This window comes from Dermochelys coriacea, chromosome 24 (assembly GCF_009764565.3).
Source record: "Dermochelys coriacea isolate rDerCor1 chromosome 24, rDerCor1.pri.v4, whole genome shotgun sequence".
In the NCBI taxonomy this organism is placed as follows: Eukaryota; Metazoa; Chordata; order Testudines; family Dermochelyidae; genus Dermochelys; species Dermochelys coriacea.
Window position 1 is genome coordinate 3,359,348 of NC_050091.1, and position 23,478 is coordinate 3,382,825.

At 49.6% G+C, this 23,478-nt stretch overlaps 1 protein-coding gene across 2 annotated transcripts; it reads left to right on the forward strand.

Moving 5' to 3' along the window:
• The first annotated feature begins 5,491 nt into the window (after window positions 1-5,491).
• On the forward strand, window positions 5,492-22,101 carry LOC119847893 (CD48 antigen-like). Of its 2 annotated transcripts, XM_038383091.2 has the most exons (7): window positions 5,533-5,660; window positions 12,592-12,930; window positions 15,395-15,688; window positions 16,594-16,707; window positions 18,134-18,225; window positions 19,411-19,508; window positions 21,533-22,101. In XM_038383091.2, the coding sequence occupies exons 1-6, from the start codon at window positions 5,537-5,539 to the stop codon at window positions 19,501-19,503; spliced, it is 1,056 nt and encodes a 351-aa protein (XP_038239019.1). In that variant the 5' UTR covers window positions 5,533-5,536; the 3' UTR covers window positions 19,504-19,508; window positions 21,533-22,101. The 2 variants fall into 2 exon arrangements, 1 of the variants encoding a protein (XP_038239019.1); XR_006276854.1 differs by having other exon boundaries at window positions 5,492-5,660; window positions 15,395-15,687; window positions 16,587-16,707; window positions 18,134-19,508.
• Window positions 22,102-23,478: the final 1,377 nt, after the last annotated feature.

Here is a 23,478-nt window from a genome sequence, read left to right on the forward strand (position 1 = left end):
CAACCAACCGCTGTGGGTTTTTTTGATGGTGGGAGCGGGCGATGGGCTTTTGCATGATTGGTGGGACCCGAGTAGGGTTTGGAGCTCTTTGGGCCTGTTCTCCTGAAGCAGCGAGCACCTGCGGTGGATGACGACAGATGCTGCTTTCACCCCCTTGGCTGGAGAATAGTGGGGTGTTTGGAATGGGGGGCTGATCAGGGAGTGTCTCTTGACACTGCTATTTCCTCAGATGTGCGAACCAAAATGCTCAGGGATTCCAGCGCTGAGAAAAGAGGACTTGGTCTCTCCTTGCTTCCCTCTTTGTACATCCCGCGCCAACCAGGGAAAATGCTTTCGCAGGGGGAGGGGAGAAGCAGCAATGCCCAGACACCCCAGTGACAGTCACAGCCAGCGCCGTGCTAGCTTCAGAGTAGGAGCCGCGCGACGCCATTCCCACTCACGAATGGGTGACGAGGGGACGGGCTCTCTGGAGCTTGCCTCCTGTATTTGGTGACTTGCCTCATTGCACACAAGCTCAGCATGGCAGAGCAGCGTCTCCCCCCAGGGATTTTCCCCTTTCAGGTCCCAAACCCAACCCTGATGGCCCCTGCTCCTGACCATTCCTGCCCCCTTCTTCCTGTATGCTACGTTAGCCCTGCCTACGCTCACCTGCCCAACCAACCCTTTGCCAGTCCTCTCGCTCCCTCTCGCTCTCCTGTTTGGTGTGGGGGTTTGTGCCTCTGAGGTGACCCCCTGTCTTGGAACATGGAGTACCCCCTTGAAATCCTGATGGGGTGCCTGCCCCCACTCTGCTCCCTACCCTTGGGATGCCCCAGGGACATGACCCAATGGCAGTTTTGAAATCCCCTCAGTTGGGTCCCAACATGGTCCCCCAATGGCTACAAGGGAAGTTTACTCCTAGGCCCTTGGTCTCACCTGGCAGCACCAGGTGGCTGTGCAGGGGGGCCCCTCTGGGTCCTCCGCCGGCCTCCCTGCTGTGCCATGGGTCCCCTGTGGGCGTCGGCGCGTTGAACCTTCCCTGCCCAACGTCTCGGTGGCAGAGGCAGCTCCCAGGCCATTCTCCGCTCCATCCTGGCTTGGCTGGTTTCAGCACCTGCCACCCGCTGCTCTCCCCTCCTCGCCTCCCAGCACACACCCTCCCGGGGACGAGACAGTAGCCCAACACAGGGACTGACGGGCCGGAGAGCCCAGGAAGGGTCGTCTGCTGCAGCTCCGCCGAGGACACAGCTGCTGCGAGGAGACGCCAAGCAAAGCAGGCAGCTGCTACAACGAAGAAGCCAAAGACCTGAGGCCGCTACCCACAGGTGAGCAGGTCGGGTCCAACCATCATATAGCCACAGGAAGCCAGGGCAAGTGACAGCAGTGCACGCTGCAGAGGGACGCAGCCAGGTCACGAGAGGGAGCTGCAGACTCGGGGGCGGTGGAGTCGCTGCAAAGAGCTGGCACGCCTGGACTGCAGGGCCACAGACAGGACCAGGACGGGGTAAAAGAGCTCAGGCAACAGCAAGTTTAGGTTTGAAATTAGGCGAAGGTTTCTAACCATCAGAGGAGTGAGGGTCTGGAACAAACTCCCAAGGGGGGCCGTGGGGGCAAAAAATCTAACTGGCTTCAAGACTGGGTTCGAGAAGTTTATGGAGGGGATGGTAGGATGGCACGTAGCCGCAAATACCTCCAATGTCTGGAGATGGGACACTAGACGGGGAGGCCCCGAGTTACTACAGAGAATTCTTTCCCAGGTGTCCAGCTGGTGGGTCTCGCCCACACGCTCAGGGTCCAACTGATCACCAGATTTGGGGTCAGGAAGGAATTTTCCTGAGGTCAGATTGACTGAGACCCTGCGGGGTTTTACGCCTTCCTCTGCAGCCCGGGGCACGGGTCATTTGCAGGTTTAATCTAGTGTGGATGGCGGAGTCTCTGTCAGGTGAAGTTGTTAAGTCGGGCTGTGAGGAGTTCAGTGACTCAGGCGGTGAGGGGTCTGTTACAGGAGAGGGTGGGGGAGGCTCTGTGGCCTGCGATAGGCAGGAGGTCAGACTAGGATCATGATGGTCCCTTCTGACTTTAAAGCAGGGGCACCAGAACAGGGGGGCCCCCACCCACACTTTTAAAGGTGCAAGGGCGATGCCTGCCCACTTTTTACTTGCCATAAGGATGGGGGGAGGGGTGGGGAGGAGTGAGCAGGGGGCGGGAGCCACGGTTTGGGCAACTGTGGCCCCTCTCACACACACACTTTTAGGGTGCTTCTGCCACTCCTGCCTTAAAATTAGGGTGACCAGATGTCCTGATTTTATAGGGACAGTCCTGATATTTGGGGCTTTGTCTTATATAGGTGCCTATTACCCCCCACCCCATCCCAATTTTTCACACTTGCTGTCTAGTCACCCTACTTAAAGTCTGTCAAGGTTCCTTCCCCACTCTGAACTCTAGGGGACAGATGTGGGGACCTGCATTAAAAGCTCCTAAGCTTATTTTTACCAGCTTAGGTTAAAACTTCCCCAAGGTACAAACTATTTTCCTTTTTTCCTTGGACTTTATTGTTGTAACCACCAAGCATCTAACAGATTTATAACAGGGAAAGAGCCCTCTTGGAAACATCTTTCCCCCCCAAAATCCTCCCCAAACCCTACACCCTCTTTCCTGGGGAAGGCTTGATAAAAATCCTCACCAATTTGCATAGGTGACCACAGACCCAAACCCTTGGATCTTAAGAACAATGAAAAAGCAATCAGGTTCTTAGAAGAAGAATTTTAATAGACGAAAAAGTAAAAGAATCACCTCTGTAAAATCAGGATGGTAAATACCTTACAGGGTAATTAGATTCAAAACATAGAGAATCCCTCTAGGCAAAACCTTAAGTTACAAAAAGACACAAAAACAGCAATATCCATTTCATTCAGAACAGCTATTTTCTCAGCCATTTAAACAAATCAGAGTCTAAGGCGTCTCTAGCTAGATACTTACTAAGTTCTAAGACTCCGTTCCTGTTCTGTTCTCCACAAAAGCATCACCCAGAAAGACACAGACCCTTTGTTTCTCCCCCCCTCCAGCTTTGAAAATATCTTGTCTCCTCATTGGTCATTGTGCTCAGGTGCCAGCGAGGTTATCCTAGCTTCTTAACCCTTTACAGGTGAAAGGGTTTTTCCTCTGGCCAGAAGGGATTTTAAAGGTGTTTACCCTTCCCTTTATATTTATGACAAAGTCTATGAGTGGGACTGATGTAGGAGGATCAACAGAATGATGGCAGCAAGAGGGGGGAAGCCAGTGCCCCACCAACCACAATAACATGGGCAAGTGGGAGACAGGGACAAAGGCCAGCACACTTGAATGACTAGGAGACCTCACAGATTACAATGGCCCGGCAGTACAAACCATGTCCCTGCAGTGGGCTATGTACTAATAATCTCCAGCCCCAGCAAATCAGCAAACGCTGGCACAAAGGACACAACAGCAACAAAAATGGTTGCAAGGAAAGATGTAGCAACCGGCGTGGAACTTGGCGGGAGGAGCACAGGTTGCAGGGGGGAAGAGTTTGGAGGAGGCGCTCAGAAGTCAGTCTGTGTGCACAAGGCTGGAATGTGGGCTGCAGCTGCAGCAAGTCTGTAAACAGATCTCTTAATCAAGCGCCAGTTTACTAGTATTGGCCTTTTGGAGATTAACGTTCTAATTAGGGCTGGTCAAAACTTTTTCCATGAAAAACAGTTTTTGCTGGAAAACCAGGATTTTGACTAAACCAAAATTTTTCAGGAAAAGTGGCTGCTTTGTGCAGAAGACTTTGATTTGTCATTGAAAAACTGAACGCTCCCAAACTGAATTGTTTGGATTGGGCAATGTTACCCTGGTGCTTCATGGGAACTGTAGTTCAGTTGCCTCCTGTCTCCATTCTCTGTGAGTGAGGCTTCCTGACCTGCCCACATCTCCCACAATGCACCATGGCCAGGGACTCTTCTGATGAAGGGGGGATTCGTGGTGCATAAAGGGATTTGTAGTCTGACCAGGGAGCCTGGAATTTAAGGCATCCAAACTACAACTCCCATCGGGCAAAGCCGCAGCATTTCCAAATTGCAATATTTCGGGGTTTGGCCAAAACTGTTTAGTTTCAAATTTCTATTGAAAAGCGAAGTTTTGCACAGGGGAAAAAAATGATTGTTTTTTTGATCAGCTGCCCTTCCAAATGCTATTGCCTGTGTCCTGTGTGCGGCTAACAAGTCATTATTGCGTGTTTGTGTTTGCATGAGACCTGCAAATTCAATGCAGCCTTCCTCAACCCCCTGGGTTTTCAGCCTTTCTAGATTTTTCACTTTGTCAACTCAAGCTGATGAGAAAGCTCCTTTAGAAGCACTAGGGGGCGCTTTCCCCATTTCAGTCCCATCTAGGCCAGACTACAAGAGGCTGGTCCTGTGGCCAAGTCATTGGCCTGGAACGTGGGAGATCAGTTGTGTCACCTTGGGACCTTGGGCACATGACTTCATCTCAACTCCCACCTGAGCTAGGTGGGTGGTAGGTGAGACACTGGCAAAGTGTGTCATATTTCCCCCAGCTACAGCTGGCCCATGGAGCGTAACTACCGGCTAACAGACTTAGACCATGTCTTCACTGCCCAAAAAAGGGGTAATTTGTCTCCCACAGACCATGGATTTAGCTACTGTGCTATAAAACCCTAATAGAGACAACGCTCTGTAGCTCATCCTACAACATAGCTAGGTGAGATCACACAAGGACAGCAGTGTTGACCTCACCTAGCTACAGTGTGGTAAAAGCGACAGAAACTGGTCTCCATTCAAATTTTACCATGAAATAGCTAACCCATGTTAGGTACCCAGCTGCATGTGAGTGTATTTGACTGTGATGACTTACTAATACATAGCTCTTATCTAGCAGTTCTCATCAATAGATCTCAAAGCACTTTACCAAGGTCAGTATCAGTATCCCCAGGTCTTTAGCTCAAGAAACAGAGCTTAAAGATCTCAAGTTCAAACCTCACTAATGACAAGGGAGTTGCATGTACAAAGGAGACAACACAGTCCTCGTCTAGTGGGGATAATTAATCTACGTGTAGGAGGTGCTCTAACGCTAGGTTGATAGGAGCCATGGCTATACAATATTTTTGTTAGCTAGCAGAACTATACTGCCAATCAGCGTGTCTGCCAGCGTCCCTGTGGAAAGCAAATGCAGGCAAAGCTACTTTCGGGCCATTTTGTTTGGTCAGCCTGTTCACCTCCCCCGAAGAGAAAAGATGAAAATAGAGTCAACTAAGGTGACGTTTACATGGAGTAGAAATGGCCAGATGTTGATGTTGAAATAACCCAGTGCTCATTTCGGTCCCGTCTGTGTGAGACTGGTGATCACTTTACTTAAGACAGGGTACAATAATGTGGCATGGCTCATTAGTGATGAGGTCCAATTCTGAATGGCTTGGTGGCTGGCAATCTGATCTTCACGCTTGGTTAATGACTTGCTAGCCATTTTATTTATTTATGCATATTCCCAGACCACCCCCAGTGTTCATCTAATGGTTGAGAATGGCAGGGTGTGTCCTCCTATGTGCTGCACTTCCCCCTGTATTCACAGTTTAGATTGCATTGTTTCAGCTACAGGCAAAGATGAGGACATGGAGGTGAGACGCCCCTCTGTCCCATTACTACTACTGATCAGTTTCTTGGCAGGTAAGTGACTAGTCACTGGCTTAAAATCTACCAGCACAGGGGAAAGACCCACATGTAGGCAGGGAAGCAGGAGTTTTTCGTCAGTAGTAAAGTACTAGAGATTCAAGGTGTCTCATTAAGCATATGGTTGCAGGGAGTAAGTAGATTCTTTAGCAAATTATTATTATGTGCATTCACTCAGAACAGCTACTATATGTATATATGCAATAGTTTAGAATCAACAGGGGAAAAGTGACTGTCAGTGACTGTTGGTGAATATTATCGGAATAATAATTTGGTAAGTAATATCTGGTGAGTCACTAAACCTATTTAAAATGCTCACTAGTTTGTAACTCTTTTGTCACCAAATGAATTTTAGTTCTAGGGATTTAGAAAACAGGCAGGGCAAGTGGCATGAAACATTGGAGAGGGAAGTTGGAATCTTATCAATCAAAAAATCTTCTGACAATTGTCAAACAAAAGTAACCAAAGACCTTGGAAAACCTTGATTTCTGTGCATTGTTCAATTTTTTAACTGGCTGTGAGGATGAAAGGGGGTTGATCTATGCTGCTTTTTCATGCCTGTAACCCATTTGGATTTTCCTGTGGATTTATTCAATTCACTTATTTGTTTGCATTAATGTGCTCAAAAGCTCTATGTACTTTATGGTTTTGAACGCTGTTGTATATACAGTAAATATAGAGAGTTTAACAATACAAGCTATAGTAAGCAGAGACCCAAAAATAAGCCAGAAGGTTCATATCAGTGTTGTATTTATTCTTTATTCTGTTCCACTGCTGCCCTTTAAAAAAATAACTTTCCGTAGAATGCCAGAAAATGGGTACATTTGGAAAGTGCGGGAGAAACAAAAAGTTTAAAGGTTTCAGAATAGCAGCCGTGTTAGTCTGTATTCGCAAAAAATTTTAAAGGATTTGGGAGTTACAAATGTATAGACTGCTAGAGGATGCCTGTCTGTCTCCATCTAAGTACCTCACATGCTATTCGTACACCTAGATTTTTATGTACTTTGTCTTAAAACTGCTCCTAGGACAATTAAACCAAGCCCTGGGGCATCCAGATGTGTGTGATACTGATTGGAAGGGAAACCTACAGAATAAATCATAAGGGCTTTAAAACAATACTCACATTTTCTGAATATATTTTTGGATTAATGTTACTCACTGGTCTTGTAATTTGGTCATAGAAACGTTTGAGAAGGAAAGAAATTTTAACCAGTGTTTTCTTCATTTGATATAAGATATTTTACCCCTGAGATTGTCAAATGTCTAGATCACAGGTTCTAAGCTTACAGGGTCTGCTCTTTCTGCCCTTTCCATGTTGCTAAATGGGATGGGGGTTCCTGCTAAAAGGGAAGAGGAGGATAAAGATGGAAAAGTTTATCTAGTCTGCTAGATTATGGAGTGATAGGACTCCGTAGTTAAGGTTACAACTGAGTTTCCATTATAGACTCTTTCTTTGTCTTTTTTTCTTCCATCCATCCATCCATCCATCCATCCATGCATCCATCCAATTTCCATGAGGAAATTATAGCAAGAATAAAAACTGGTCCAAAAACTATATTCAGTAAACTGTGACCATATCATTTCACACCCCCTGAAATGCAGAAAAAGTCCCCTCGGTCTCAAACCGGGTGAGTTAGCTCTAGGATTAAGGTAGGATTTTTCTTCTACATTGGAAGCAAATTGGACAAGCGGATCTTAAATGAGGACACCCTAATAACAGAGCTGGGAGTTAAAAAACCCAACAGCTTCTAACTCGTATTTGACACTGTGTAGTACGAAAGGAGAAAGAGAGAGAAATCTAATGTGATTTGCTGGACTCCCGTGGCTGAGATCTGGTGTCGGACATCCCGTGTTTAGCTGGCGCCAGTCTAATTTAAATAATTATTTCAGTTGTTATCTTATAATATTGCTACTTGTGACCAGCATGAGTGAGCTTCGTATAGCAGGTGATATGATTGCTGGAGAACTGCTCTTTCATTAAAAGAAAGTAAATTTTGGTTCACACTGGGGGATTTGCACTGACTCCAGCCAGCCGACTGCCCTGAATTCCCCCCAGATCACCGGGATGACTTGAAACTGGCAAATCCTTCCCGTAGGCTGGGCGAACCGTTATATACCATTTACACCAATGCTGTTTACCCCAGTTCCAAGCAGAGTTAAATGCTACCAATGCAAGTAGTGGCTTTGCCTGCCTTTGCAGTGTTGCATCTATGCCAGGGACTAGAGCTGGGACAAATCCCCAGTGCAGACAAAGCATCAGCCTATATCTACACCACAGGTGGGCCCAGTTCTGCCGCCACAGTTCTGTCAGTCGGGGTGGGAGAAGGGGTGATCCCTGACCTACAAAAGCCGCTGGTGTAGACACAGTTTTACCAGTATATCTGGTTTAGTTCAGGAATGGTGGAATAAGCGATACCTGCAAAAGCGCAGTTTTGCTGCTATCGGCTGTGTCCGCACTAGAAGCGCTTTGCTGGTATTATGCACCAACCAGTATCCCGTGTAGACGTGGCCTCTGGCTCCAGCTCTGTTCCTTACAGACTTAAAGTTCATTGTAAAAAGAAAAGGAGTACTTGTGGCACCTTAGAGACTAACAAATTTATTAGAGCATAAGCTTTCGTGAGCTACAGCTCACTTCATCGGATGCATCCGATGAAGTGAGCTGTAGCTCACGAAAGCTTATGCTCTAATAAAATTGTTAGTCTCTAAGGTGCCACAAGTACTCCTTTTCTTTTTGCGAATACAGACTAACACGGCTGCTACTCTGAAACCTGTGAAAGTTCATTGTGTAACCCAAGGGAAAGAGACGCATGTCTATAGGAAAAGGATCATGTATCCAGCCAAAGGTTTGGCTGGCATGCACGCTTCTTACTCCGCTGCCTTCTTCCTCTTTAATATGTTGCCCATCACCACGGCTTCCAGCCAGGTGTAAAAACTGCCTCATTTTAGAGCTTATGTAAGATCATTGGTTATCCCTGTTACCAGTGTGCCAGAGCACACTGTTACACCACAGCCTCTCATTTGTATCTAGGTGGACCCAGTTAGACATAGCGGGACCTGGAATTTGAATGCCCCAGAATTCAGGATCCTTGGATCTGGGGTTCAGCTGGGCCCATCTATAATTTTGGCTGCAAAAATACAGACTGATCGGTGGGCCCTTGAAATTCCTTCCTGTCTTGAGGGACGGCAGCTGTCCAAATCCTTGGGTAACAGCTGCTGTTTGGGTCAGCACTTGTGTTCTCTTCAGGGCCTGTTGATCAGCTGTAGAAATGTTCTCGCTTAATGAATGTAACAATTCCCTAGAAACCCCCTACTAATTAACCGTTAATTAATGACTTGTTGTTAAGGATCAGATCCACGTCTGGCCCAAGCCAAGAGCTGTGTATTCACTTCCTCACAATGGGAAGGGGCTCTGATCTGGTTCTGATCCAGTTTGGACTGAGGGAGGCCAATGGTTCTGGATTGGTCCCATTTCTAAATAAAAGGTAGATAATAACGTGGCATGTGTGTAACTCAGCCATGCCTGGGGCGCGGACAGGACTCTGAGAATCATATCGCCACTAATTCTTCAAACCCTTAAATTCTGGGCTTAATTTGTAATGGAAGAGGTGCCGGGGCTCAAGCAATATTTTTATTTTCATAACTGATGCAGCAAGCCCTGCAGTGCCGGGGCTCTGAACTGCCCAGCCCAGAGGTGCCGGGGCTCTGAACTGCCAGGCCCAGAGGTGGCGGGTCTCAGCCATGGCAAGCCCTGGCACAGGTGAAGCACGGCTTAAAACTCTAGAGCCTGATTCTCATTTACACTCCGGGTATGTCTACACAGCAAAAAAGGACCGTGAGAGCGAGTTGCAGAGCCTGGGTCCACTGACTCAGGCTCAGGGGCTAAAAAAGCATCAGAGACATTTGGGGTCGGGCTGGAGCCCACGAGGGGGGAGGGTCTCAGAGTCCTGGCTCCAGCCCGAGCCCAAACGTTTCCACAGCTATTTTTAGCCCTGCAGCACGAGCCCAAGTCAGTTGTTCCAGGCTCTGAGACTTGCTGCTGCCAGGTTTTGTTTGCTGTGTAGACATGCCCAGGAGCTGGAGGCTCGGGTGGATGTACCTACAGTAGCTGTGACCAAGCGGATGCACTAAAAACAGCCGTGAAGCTGCCTGGGCGCGGCCCATGTGGGATCCTGTTTGAAATCCAAACTGTGAACCTGTGTGGTCAGCCACGCTGCTAGCTTGCTCTGAGCTAGTACGGGTACGGCTGCTCGAGCTGGACTTTACATCTTCAGCTCCAGTGTAGATGCAACCTTGCCCCTTTACTCCGCTCCAGCCGCGTCAAGAGACATTTAAATTAGTGTAAATTATATTTATGCCAATTTGAAGGTCCCTTTCTACATCTAAAGCAGGATCAAGTTGCTTCAGCGTAAGCGTATGGCTTCACTGCACAGGGCCAGCCCTAGACCAAACGGCACTCCAGGCAAGGAGCGTCTTCCCCCATGTGTTAAACTTTTGAATGCCTTGTTTTGTATGGCGTTTGTAGCCCATTTCATGACTGCACGATTTGCGTGCATGATTTATCCTTGTCGTATAGGATGATAAATTTGCACGGTAGGTTCTGTAAATCTGTATTTATTCATGCCTTATATAAGCAAATAAAAAAAATTCATTTCCTCTAAGTTTAGAGAAACTTCTTCATTTTAAGACTAACTGAAATGGCCTAACATGACAAATGAATCCGCCTATAGAACGCCTAAAACATTTTACTTCAAACGTTCTATTTAAACCACGATTTAAGGATTTCAATAGCTCAGACATAGGTGAGGTTTTTCATAGGAGTGGGTAGGTGAGATTCTATGGCCTGCGCTGTGCAGGAGCTCGGACTAGATGATCAGAATGGTCCCTTCTGACCTTAGTATCTATGAATCTATTTTCCCCTTTTGTCGCTAATAACAAAAAAAGCCCCGCTGAGCCCAACGCCCTCAAGCTCGGCACCCCAGGTGGTCGCCTGCCCCTAAATCCAGCCCCAAAGGTGTTTACTGAACTCAGCTGATCTAACTCTGGTTAAAATAGCAGTGAACACACGGCAACTCTGCTTTTATCTGAGGTTAATGCAGCAGAGCAGCCTGAGGCTCAACACGCTGCTAACCGGAGTGAAAAGCCGAGGTAAGAACACATCTAGCTACCTATTGCTGTCTACCTCTATCTGTACAGGTAGATAGCTATTTTGTAGTGAACGCCATGCCCTCAATGAGATTCACACCCCAGCCCTTTTCCAGACAGCTAAACAACTATTTTGGAGAGGGGGAGTTTGCAGTCTCCCAAGTAGTAAATCTATGCATCTCATGCGAGGACACGCGTGCTGCGTGTGCTTCTGTCACATACTGTGTGTGGTTTTTTTGGTCGTGCATTTGGCTAGCCATTTCAGCTTGTGCTTTGCAAACCAAATCGGCCTCAGTCAGAGATCAAGATCAGTTTCCACGGGGGGGGGGGTGAGGGAATTAAAATAACTGAGCTGAGGCTGAGAAGAAATTACCAGTGGCCAGTAAGGGGGAAAAAACCCAACCCAACCCCCCCCCCGCCCCCCGACTCTGAGCGCAGAAATGTCTCTGCAATACAGGAAATAAGCAGCTTATAATTTTGGCCACTGGAGGAGTTAATGCAGAATAAATGCTGTGATGTGGTCACTTGATCTTCCTTTTAATACACGATTGCATCTGTCGGTTCTCCCTCAAAGGGCAGCATGGCAGGCAAAGAACGCTGGCTCAGATGAGACTGAAATTCACAAAGACCTGACTTTTCATACGGCCAGTTTCATCCCAATGCTCTTAATAAAATACGGGCCAAATCCTGCAGTTCTTACTCAGGCAAAACTCCCCTTAAGAGTCAAGTTAATGGCAGCTTTGCCTGTGTAAGGGTGAGGTGATTTGGGCCTATAGGTAGAACTTGGTCCATCCTGGGAGGAAGGAGAGGCGCGTGGGGACGGCTCTAGATTCAGGACCTACAGGACTGGATTTTTTGCAAGAGCTCTACTCCCAACATACAGAGCTCATCTGAAAATCTGCCCCCTCCCTCCTTCCCTCCCCAGTCTCCACATTCTCTGGGGCTGGGACTGTCTGTCACGACATACAGTACTTAGCACAAGAGGGCTCTGGTCTCAAATGGGGCTGCTAGGTGCTGCTGAAATAGAAATAATAATAATGAAGAACCCACCACTGTATTGCGACCACTTCCGAGGTGGAGCGGGGCAGCTGTTCAACAGTGCACAGCAACGCAGCAGTAGTTTAGGGGAGGAAGTCAGTGAAGAAGGAGCCTCCTTCCCACTGGAATTGCAGTAGTTAATTAGGGAGACAATGGAAGGACACCACCAAGAACAAATGTGTGTAGCAAGATAATATGCCCAGGGCCTTTTACACTGGTGGGGAGATGAGGTGTGTTTAATACCAGCAGAATTACCTTAGATATCAAATTATAAGGAAAACAAAAATGACACTACAGACTACAAGGAAAAAACGTGGATATTGGTTACCTACCATTTGTGGGATGGCTGCAATAGATTAAACCCTTTGTTGGCGTATAAAAAATATAGGTTCTGTTGCAGAGAACAAACTATTCCTGGTTATCAAATACCATTTAAAAACCTGGGGAGAGCCTAAGTTATATTTAAGGATGAATGTGAAATTATGTGGGTGGGTGTGAATGAAATGTTCTCACTACTCACAACCTGTCTGTGCCTTATCCGTAAGAAATACCTGGTAAAGGGATATAATATCCTGTTAACTCCTTCGTTCTTGTCCTCCACGTGCCTATCAGCCCTGTGTTTTATTCTAAAGCGTTATAAAAGAAAGTGACACCTTTAGCTGTTCATAATCAGCATCATCCTGATAAAATATCACAATCCTTTTTGGTGGAGGCTTGGTAGTTTCTGGTTGTTTTTGCATTTTTTTAGGCATCGTAATTATCCAAGCACCGACTCCCCGCCGCCTGGTGAATGGGATTCTGGGAGGATCAGTCGTGCTATCTGTGGATCTATCCCCCGGGAAAAAGGTGAAAGAAGTCGAATGGAGCTTTAGTGCTGGGACAGGTGTGATGATCCAGCTGGCTGAATTCAATGGGGGGAAGTTTGAGCGACCCGATGCCAGCGACAGATTTCAACAGAGGCTAGAAATGTACGAGACCGCACTGAGGATCAGTGCTCTGGAGCTAAACGATAGTGGAGTTTATGAGGCCCGGATTAAGATAGTACCAGCAACTGTGGAGGATCAGGCCTTTCTCCTCGTGGTCTATGGTAGGTGACGACAAATCGGTTTCTTAGCTGTAACCCAGTTTCCAGAAATACTAGGGTACGGCTGAAGCTCTGATTTTGTGCAAGTAGGTGAAATTCACCCCTGTGCAGCGGGACCAGCACAAGGTCTCTGCACCATTTACGCCTTCAAAATAGGGCTTAAGGGGAGCCACAGGGTTTGTTCAGGTGCAGCAGCATCGCTAAAATATCCCCTTCATACCTCTCACAACCCAGTTCTGTCTCCTCTGCACCACAAGAGGTGCCACAGGTTCAAGGTCACGTCAGGATGGACCGTTCAGCTGGGCCGTTCTCACATTTCAGTCCAGCATGGATGAAATTCAGTGAAATAAGACGTTCAGAGAGATTTCTGCCATCTTGGGCCAAAATCTCACAGGACTGGCTGTTCCTGATGGATTTTGATTGTGTCTGAATCAGGATTGGGAAATAGGCCCTTTTTCCTTATAGGGTCCAACCTAGAACCAAAATCAGAGAGACGAGGATGAATCCAGCAATTCACACCGAGTCTCTGAAACTCAAAGGGGTTCAGACTCCAGGATCAGGTTTTGGCCCACCTCTGTTGAACTTCTTTGTAATCTTCCTGTATGTTTCTAATGCAAATAAGCTTATCAGTTTCCATAAAACCCACATTTAGAAACACAGAACAACTCCTGCCATCTGTGAAATTATGGTGCTTGATGGGCAATAAAACCTTAGTGCACTGAGGAAAAGGGGAAAAGAAAAGTCTATTTACCCAGTATCATCTGTCTATTTACCCATCATTAACTCAGCCAGAGGTTAGGGGTTTGTTCCAGGAGAGGTTGTGTGGCCTGCAATGGGCAGGAGGTCCCACTAGATGATCTTGATAGACTCATAGACACCAAGGTCAGAAGGGACCATGTGCAGGGGGTTGACTATCCATCGCTCTGTCTCTGTATCTAGCATTACTGTATGATCCTCCCTATTCATCCACCCATCCTGAGCTTACGCTCAGGTCACCTGAGCCACTGCCCTTGGTGTGGGGCAGTATCCTGTGAGCAGAGCCCTGCCTGGCCTTGGCAGCTGGGAGAGTGGCTGGGGGTACATCTGGGTTATGAATCTGACCCCAATTGTCTGTATTAGCCGCAATCACCCTTCCCCTCCATCCTAGCCAAATGCCCAGCGCTCACAGGGTCCTAAGATGGGCTACCAACACCCCACAAGGACAATTTGGCCAGTTATTTTGGGACACACGTATGTGGCTTCTGGGACAAGTCAGTTCCCCTCCCTTCTCCACTGACCCTTCAGCCAAGTGATACCCCAGGGACTCCATCACTTTGGGGCTGGTCAGACTCTGCCTTCCCCAGGCCCACAGGGAGCTTGCTGGGCTCCTGCCCGTGGAACGATGGGGAGCTAGAGCTGTTGTCAATTCCATTCCCCCCAGTGGAGGTACGTTAACCAAGCTGGCACGGGGGGGGCCAGGGCACCAGAGAGAGAAATTGTACCAGGGGGAAGGTTGCAGCAATGGGAAGGTGCATTAGGCTGTTACCCACTCCAGGGTGGGGATCATAGGTGGCCAGTAGCACCCAGTATGGGGCAACATGCTAGGGAGAGCCAGGGAAGCATGGATGTAGCCTCTCCTGGAGGGGGTCTCAGTGGAGCTGCTGGTGGGGCTTACAGCTGCCTCTACTTGCGGGGAGTCCCTGGGGGCAGAGGACGATGGAAGCTCTGCCTGCCCTGCTGCAGGGGTTAATCCTGCTCGGGGAGTATCCGGCTCTGATAAGCACAGCTCGGCCCAGCTGGTGTGAATCGAACCCTGCCGGTTCATCCTGCCATTGCTTGGACATGGAGGGTGACTTGCCCGCTGGCACTTGGCCAGCTCTGTCATCTTCAGGGCCTGCCTTCGCTGCAGAATGGGGACTGACTGGCTGGGCGGCAGAACTGCTGAGCTGGGCTTAGAGTGGATCACAAACTGAATATGGGTCAATGGTGTGATGTAGTTGTGAAAAGGGCTGACATCCCTCTGGGGTGTATGAACAGGAGCGTCGTAGGTCAGACCCGGGAGGTCACTGTCCCGCTCTACCAAGCACTGGCAAAGCCTCAGTTGGAGTCCAGGTCTGGGCACCGCACTTTAGGAAAGACACGGACCAATTGGAGAGAGTCCAGAGGAGAATATCTAAAATGACAAAAGGTTCAGAAAGCTGGACCTGTGAGGAAAGGTTAAAAACACTGGGCATGTCTAGTCTTGGGAAAGGAAGACGAAGGTTTGCGGGAACCTGATAGTCTTCAAACATGTGAAGGGCTGTGATAAAGAGGCCGGCATCAATTGTTCTTGTGTCCACTGGAGGTAGGAGACAAATAATGGCTCAACCTGGCCGGTCTGGGCTGACTTGGCCCTGCCTCAGCGTCGGGGGCTGGACTCTCAAGGGCCCTTCCAGCCCAGCATTGATGGGATTCTGGGATAAGGGTTTTCTTTGTGATTTAAACACAGAGCCAGTGCCAGAGCCGGAGATAAAGAGTCATGCAGTCTCCAGCACCGCCGATGGGTGCAATGTCACTCTGCAGTGTCAGGTGTCTAGCAGGGAGATTAACATCTCCTGGACGAGAGGGAACCCGCCCCGAGACCTGAGCAATTCCAAGCGGTACCAGCTGGCCCCTGATGGCAGGATCCTCCGCCTGTTTCTGCAGCCCAACCCCCCAAACGCTACCTTCAACTGCACGGCCAGCAACCCTGTCGACCAGAAGAGCATCTCTTCTGACCTGCGGAGCATCTGCCAAAGCAGAGGTGAGGGATTTACAGCCTGTCCCAACCTTGCCTTTTATTACTTAATATAGCGTAGCCCCTCTGCCGAGCAGCACCAGAATTTGGGGTCTGGCAGGACAGCTTCTTGTGAGAAATCAATGAGGCGGAGCCTGGGTATTTTCCAGTGTCATTTCTTTATTTAAAGACTGCACACAAATCCTGTTTCCTCCAGCAGAGGAGGTCACAACAATGCACGCAGCCAATCCCCCTCTACAGAAACCTCAGCTAAGGCGCGGCTGCCCTGGCACTTTGGGTGTGTCTACACTGCAGCTAGAAACCCAAGCTGGCCTGGGTCAGCTGACTCGGACTCCTGGGGCTCGGGCTACGGGCCTGTTTTATTGCAGAGGAGACTTTCTGTCTTAGGCTGTGGGACTCTCCCACCTCACAGGGTCCTAGAGCCCAGACTCTACCCCAAGCCCGGATGTCTATGCTACAGTTAAACGGTCTCACAGCCCGAGCCCTGCGAGCTGAGTCAGCTGGCACGGGCCAGCCGTGGGTTTTGAATTGCGGTGTAGACATACGCTAAGAAGCCTGAGTTTTAGGTCATGGGTCAGGAAGTCGGCCTACGTGATCCTATTGGTCCGTTCTGGCCTTAAAACGTACCGCTCTGGTGTATATTCAGATTACCAGCACTTTAGGGCAAGGACCTTGGTGTCTGATGTATAAAACACCTGGCCGTATGGTCTGGAGCCAAAGTCCACTGGAGCCAATAGAAAAGGTACCACAGGTGTGGGATCAAGTGCTAGACAAAGAGCCGTCGATCCTTCTTCCCACGCGCAGCCAGCCTGGCTCCAGTGCCGTGTTCTGGGAATGCTGCTTTGTCCTGTATTTTCCTTGTCGGCATCAAGCTGGGCACCAGATCATGTGTTTTTGATCTGTCGTCTCAGACGCAAACGCAGCCATGTGGATGGGGCATCTTTGTGTTGGGGTGATCGTCGTCACAGCAGCTTGTGTCGGGATGTGGCTATGGAAGAAAAGGAGGAAAAAGCCAGTCAGCAGAGGTTGGTAACTTCCATCTTACAGAAACACAAATGGCCCCAGTCAGCTGATGGATCACAAATAAATAATGGCTGATTATTAACTTATTCATGAGTAATTCTGCCAGCAACTTTCCTCTCCCACACTTTCCTGTTTTTTATGGTTACACTGTTTGTTCTCTTTTCTTGAATGTTTTATAGTAAAGGTCCAATCTGGCACATGTAACATATATGTAAAGTGTGTGTTGCCTCCTTCTCTAATGGATGGTTGATAAAAACCTTCTACTGCTACCAGCTACTGGATTGACTCCTTTAGCTCAAGTGGGAGACTATTGTGTTTTGGAGGTGAAAATCGTAGGTTCTAAACTGCTGGACAATCCATGATAGGGAGGTCAATCTATGAATGCTTATTGCTTGGTATAATGCTGACTGGTGAGAGGAGTAGTACCGTAGCCAATGGGGCTACTAGAGGGTTACAGCTGGTAGTCATGGCAGGCATAGTGTTAACATTTCCGTTCAAGATTTGTTTAAATTCATAACACTTTGTATTATGCGTTTCACAGTGCATTTTGCATGTGTAACCCACTGGGGGGAGTGTGGGGCCAGGCCCCCTCTGTGCATCTGCAGACTCTGTTACGGCGCCTCCCGGAAAACTTTAGCTAAAGCTAATGCCAGAAGCGGGGCCTGGACGGCAGGGTCTGGATCACTCCACAGTTCTCCCGTTCTGTTCATTCCTCTCAAGCGTCTGGCACCGGCCACTGTCAGAGACAGGATGCTGGGCTAGCTGGGCCTTTGGTCTGACCCAGTATGGCCGCTCTGATGAACCTGTAACAACTCTGGCTTTTAGCTCTGTAGGTCCTCGGTTCAATCCCTGGTGTGACAGCCAAGTTGGCAGCTACCACACAACCATCCGTTGCATACATTGCTACAGCAGTCCCTGTGAGGTGGGCCAGTATCAGTATCCTCCTTGCACAGAGGGGAAAACTCCCCCATGCAGCTGGCCTGGGTCTAGCATGCCCAAGACTGGGCAGGATCCCAGGGGGGACGGACACAAAGAGGCAAGCTCTGATCTCGGCTATGCTGGGGCAAATCTGCAGTAATTGCACTGATGCCCTTGAAAGGGTCAATTCATCAGTCAGTGGACTGACTTCAGAGTTAGGCCAGGGTAAGTGAGAGCAGAATCCGGGAGGCAGTGTGGCCTTATGGATAGCGCACTTGACTGGGATTCAGGAGACCTGTGCTTCTATTCCCTGACCTGCTGGGTGACCTCGTGCAAATCACTGCCCTCCTCTGTGCCGCAGTTTCCCCATCTATAAAAGAGGAAAATTAATATCTGGCCCTCAGTGGGGATTATTAGTGCTGCGACGTGGTCACCGCATCCCCAGACCCGGCAGGGTCCACCACAGCCTCTCAGTGTAGGATAATGATCTGTCCCACGTTCTCCCCTAAGCTGCTGTCCCCACGGTCCCAGAGGAGGAATGTCCTTCGGAGCCCCACTATGCTGAGATCAAGAGGAGGAGCCCTCCGGAGGGGAACGACCATGTGAGTGCCCTTAGTGGGGAGTTATCCCACAGTCTTCAGTTCTTCCTTAGGGCCCCGGCACCTCTAGTGGAAAGCAAAGCCAGGGCTGGGCTTAATGAGTGAACAGCTTGTGGACTTGCATCACACTGGCCCCATGGCACCCCACAGCAGCACATGGTCTCCTGGTCTTGGGGTGACCCGGCCAGCCCAAGCGGGCAATCTGCAGCACCTCTGACTCTGAGCACCTCCGCTCTGGCCTTCGGGCCTTTCTACTTTGCTTGCAATTTTTGTTTGAAATTACCTGACACCTTGGTAACCACAGGAAATTGCACTGACGGGACTGTGACCCTGCACAATATTAATCAGCCTTGTTTGCTGGAGAGTGAAGCAGCATCCTGAGCTGCAGCAAGATGATATCGAACTTGCCAGCTATTGTTTCCCTACAGAGATAGCAGCTTCTGGTAAATGACACACACCAGGAAGGGTGTCAGTCTCGCTCCTGTCTCCAGTCTGTTATTTATGTATCCGTGTATTTGAGTAACTCCCTTCTGCCTCCGAAACTCTCCCTGCTGTTTCAGAGATAGGGGTTTCTTCTTCACTTCTTGTCCTAAACTGCAGTAATTGCACTGATGCCCTTGAAAGGGTCAATTCATCAGTTTTGCTGTGTGGTTGTTAAACAGCTGCCACACCCCCACCCCAGAGGTGGCTGCATTTCAGAGCCGAACACGCGATCCCTGTACTGTGTTGCTGTGTGATACGAAACAGCTGCCACACCCCCACCCCAGAGGTGGCTGCATTTCAGTAGTGGGCAAAAGTGGAATTTCTACATAATTTAGAATTTTTACGTAGGGAAAACTCCCACTGACAGCAGTAGGAGTTGCAGTGAGTGAGGACTGAGCAAACTCTGAGTAAAGATCTAGCCCAGTATGACTGACGGTATTTCCCATTGCCCACGATTCCCCTTAGACACAAGATCATTGTTCCTCGAAGACAAAAATGGTCTTATTTATTGTGTGTCTGGAAAGGGGATAAATGACTGTGACTCATTGTTGAATTCCCTCTTCATTGATCTATGCAGCTACTGAATTCAGGGACACACACCCAGCTCCTAAGGGCCTTCAGTGAATGAAGAGCCATTTCCAGTTCAGGCTAACTAACCAACAAAGACAGGACAACGAATTCGTTTTCTTTTTCTTGTTCTCTTAGGACCCTGGCTGCCCGAGCGAGAGACCACTGGTCACCACCATCTATGATCAGATCCGAGTGGTCCCAGCTGGCCCCTCTGAGCAGCTCACCTAGGCCAGGTGAGTGATGTGGTTAGGAAGGATCTCAGGCTGCGTCTACACCGCAGAACTGGTCCGAATGGAGCTAGTTGAGTGGAACTGGTTTCCGAGCAAAGAGCTTCAGCAATGTGTTCAGACTGCTGTCCTGACCAGCGGTGGGTTTGTCCAACTAGAGCTGGTCCGGCTGTGATGCCCTCTGGGTATCTATCCCGCAGGGCATTCTGGCATCTCCGTGCATTGTGGGATGGCTGGGGGCTGGGGCTGACCTAGTGCAGTCTGTAATGGCGCTTAGACCTGCGAGCAGCCAGGCTAAATGAAAGGGGATTTGGCCTCTGTCTGGACCCTCGGGAGAGCTTTTGGGTGTGGGGGAAAGGTATGCTACACATCGGGCTGGCTGAAAAATTTCCAAACAACCTGTTTTTTGACAGAAATTAATTTAGGGCAGGCGGGGGTGTTGATAGTAGGTTTTCTGTGGAAATTTTCAACTTTTTGTCAAAAAACCCTAAAACCCCCAAAAAAAATAGATCAGCCACAAATGGAAAAAAAAAATTGAAATGGGAAATGCTACCGTGTTGCCTCATGGGGTTTACAGTTTGGCTGCCTCATGGCCCCATTCTGCTGCATGGGCTGGACTTCCCCGCCAGACTACGTTTCCCATGATGCACCGTGGCCATGGGACGTGTACAGCAGGCGATCCACAAGTGAGGTGACCGTGGTGCATTGTGGGAGATGTTGTCCAGCCAGGGGGCTGATCCACACAGGAGAATGAGGACACGAAGCCCCCACACTACAGCTCCCATGAGGCACGGCTGTGGCATTTCTAAATCAAAGCACCCTGTGGGGAATATACCAGGATCCCGACAGACTGTGGGGAATATACAGTTCTCAGCATAATGGTTCTGTTTCTCATGGACACTACGCCCCCTTTGCACCACCGTGGCTGCATAAAGAGTCCTTAAAGTGGGCATAAATTGTAGTTAAACCCGTTTTAAGACTCCGGAACATTGCCAGGGCCTTAGTGTAGAAATTAGGATTTCTCCACAGGGGGAAATTAACTGGAATAGCTATTGCAGAATAGTTCCCCATGTGGACTTTCCAGTTCCAGAGTAAGAGTGCTTTGGAAGTGGATTAAGCTCATTTTGGATAAGACTCTCTCGTGTCCATACAGGGAGATACATAGGAATAGCTATTGCGCTTCAATTTCACGCCCTGCTTTAATCTGGAATAACTTCCCCTTGTGCAGATAAGCCCTTAGGTCATATGGCAGGGACGCTCAGGAGAAACAGGGAAATAACAGCCCCCAAAATGTAGGTGCTTCCCTGAATTCTCTGGCTCTCTTGCACGGAAAACACTGTGAAAAAAGAGCGTGGTGGATTGCCACAAACATCCCTTGTTTACTTCCCTCTCCATAAATCACATGGGGTGCTAAATTCATCCATCAGGCTGATGGCCTGGGAACAGCTCAGCAATGTTTGCCTTGCGACTGGGAGTGGAACTTTTGGCCATGGTACCAGTCAGCAGAAGCAACTACTGATCTGGGGTCAAGTCCGTCTGGTGGGGCGATGACAAATGGATGCCACACACACTTTCAGAGAGCCACAAATCTGGTCCTTGGCATGAGGTGGGAACGAGTGAGGCAGAGTTTTGTCTTGGAATTAGAGCAGGAGGCTGGGAGTCAGGACACCTGCGTTCTGTCCCCACCTCTGGGAAAGGAATGTGGTCTACTGGTGGGAGGACGTGGAGTCGGGGCTCCTGGGTTCTCTGCCCAGTTAAGGAAGAGGAGTGTTGTCTAATGGTTAGAGCAGGAGGAGTGCGGAAACCAGGACTCCCTATTCCCCCTGACTCACTCCTCATCTGTGCTTCCTGTTAATGAGATTTCCCTGCCTCCAGGAGAGGAGTTTTGTGTAAAACTCAACTGAAGTGCTTTGAGATTCCTGACCAAAGGACACACACGCTCACCGTCCCCCACCCCCACACCCACCCTGCACACACACAGAGCGACCTTGCAAAATATGATTGCTTCTCTCTGCTTTGTTTCAAAATAGGAGCGCCAAGAAAAGTGTGTCGCTGAGACGGCAAAGTCCTGCAACATCCCAAGAGGAGGTAGAGAGTGGGTGTGTTATATTGGGTTGGGATCATATGTCACCTCTCGAGGGGGCAGCTGTGAGACCTTGGAGTTCACAAGACTCTGCTGAAAATGTGCCAGACACGCAGGGCCTTTTGGGACAAGAAGTGGGATGTGGATTTCCCAATGGAATCCCAAGGGATAGGTTCGTGCCAATTCCCCCGACTCTGGATCTGCAAAGCCCCCAGCTTTTCGAAGCTGCGCCCTGAGGAGTGGCTCATTGCCTGCTGCAAACATGTGATGTGAGGCCAAGAAAGAAAAAGCTGATCTGCCCAATCTCTGCTCTGGTTCCAGATCTAAGACAGACGAACTTGCAACCGCAGGGGGAAACCCAGTCATGGGCTTTCAAGGACTGAACCTACCAGAGCCCGATCTTGGGCCTGGAGCTGAGCTCTGGGAAGCTTTTGAGCTTGTGTCTAGGTTATTCTGTTGTCTTCATCTATTTGCTCTGTAATCTTTTACCTTAAGAATAAAGGTGCTTGCCCAGCAGGAGAGGTGTGCTGACTTGTATCTGCAGGCGACACACTGGACATAGTCCTTGGAGAGCAAGCAGAGCGCGACCGTGTTGCAGGGAGCTCTGCAGCCTGAAAAGCCTCGGGCAGGAGGGAGCGAGATGTGGGTCTCCGCCCAGGAGAGGTGACAACCGGGAGTTGGGTGCCCTCAAGGGAACACAGGTGCAGTTACCCGGAAACTGGGAAACACAGCATCCCCAGCCAGAGGGCTGGGACTGGCTGTGCCTGGTTCTGCTGCTGTGACCTTGCAAGGGCTGGACACAGGCAGGCAGTAGCAGCTGTCTGGAATTTGCTCTGGGGTTGGCTTGGCCTTAGACTGATGGATGTTTATTTTTGTCCCTTTGCTCCTGTCGCCCTTGGGGGTACTGGGGGGTGTTGGCTGCTGCTTTCATGTTGCTGCCTCGAAAAGCAGAACTGCTGCAGCCCTGGCCTGGGCCAGAAAGGGAGGCAGGGGCCTGATCCTTTCTGCTGGCGAGATGGATCCACTTCCCCTCCCCACTCAGGGTGGCATGCAGCATGCCGGCAGCCCAATGCCCTCTCTCTGAGCGAGGACTTTGGTTCCCGTCAGGGCTGGCTTTGTGTCTGGTGAGCAGATGGGTTGCAGAACAGGAGCCGGGGGGGTGTTACCGGAGGTGGGGTGAGGGGGTCATTCCGTGGGGAGAGGTTCATGTGTTGGGCATGTGGTTGGGGGAACAAGGGGTATGGCAGGTGGTGCGGACAGTGTTGTCCTCGTGGGTGATCTACGGCTGGATGGTTGGCTAGGGATCTACAGGGCTGCCGCATGGGGGCTTTGGGGGAGGCATGGCTGCGGGTGGAGGGGTAGCTGGGGTGGGGAGCAGAGTGGGAGCTTGCTAGGAAGTTCACCAGCTGTGCAGGGGAGCTGGCAACCCCTGCGGCGCTGGGAGAGGACATCACAAGCAAATCCGTATGGGCACAGGGTACGGCCGAACCCAACCTGGCCAGACTCCTGGCACAGACACATTGAATCCTCTGGTGCAAAGCAGCGGGTCGATTTACACCATTAGACCAGAGACGGGAGAAACACAGGCACTTAACCCGCAGCAGCCTCTCATTTACCTCAGTGTTGTCAGGTTCCACTCTGGCTCATCCCAGAGCCACACCGAGCTGGGGGAGCAGCCTGTAGATTTTCTCTGGAGCAGCTTGCCAAGATGATGCTACCCAGGTACCTGCCTAGTGCTTGGCCACTAGGCCAGGGATTGAACCAGGGACCCCCGCAGCTAAAAGCATGAGCGGCTACATCTTGAGCTAAGGAATCACATCTCTATAGCCGGGCATTGAAACAGACCCATAGCCTCTGTGGATCACCCGAAAGGGGCATTTCTAATTTACCCTC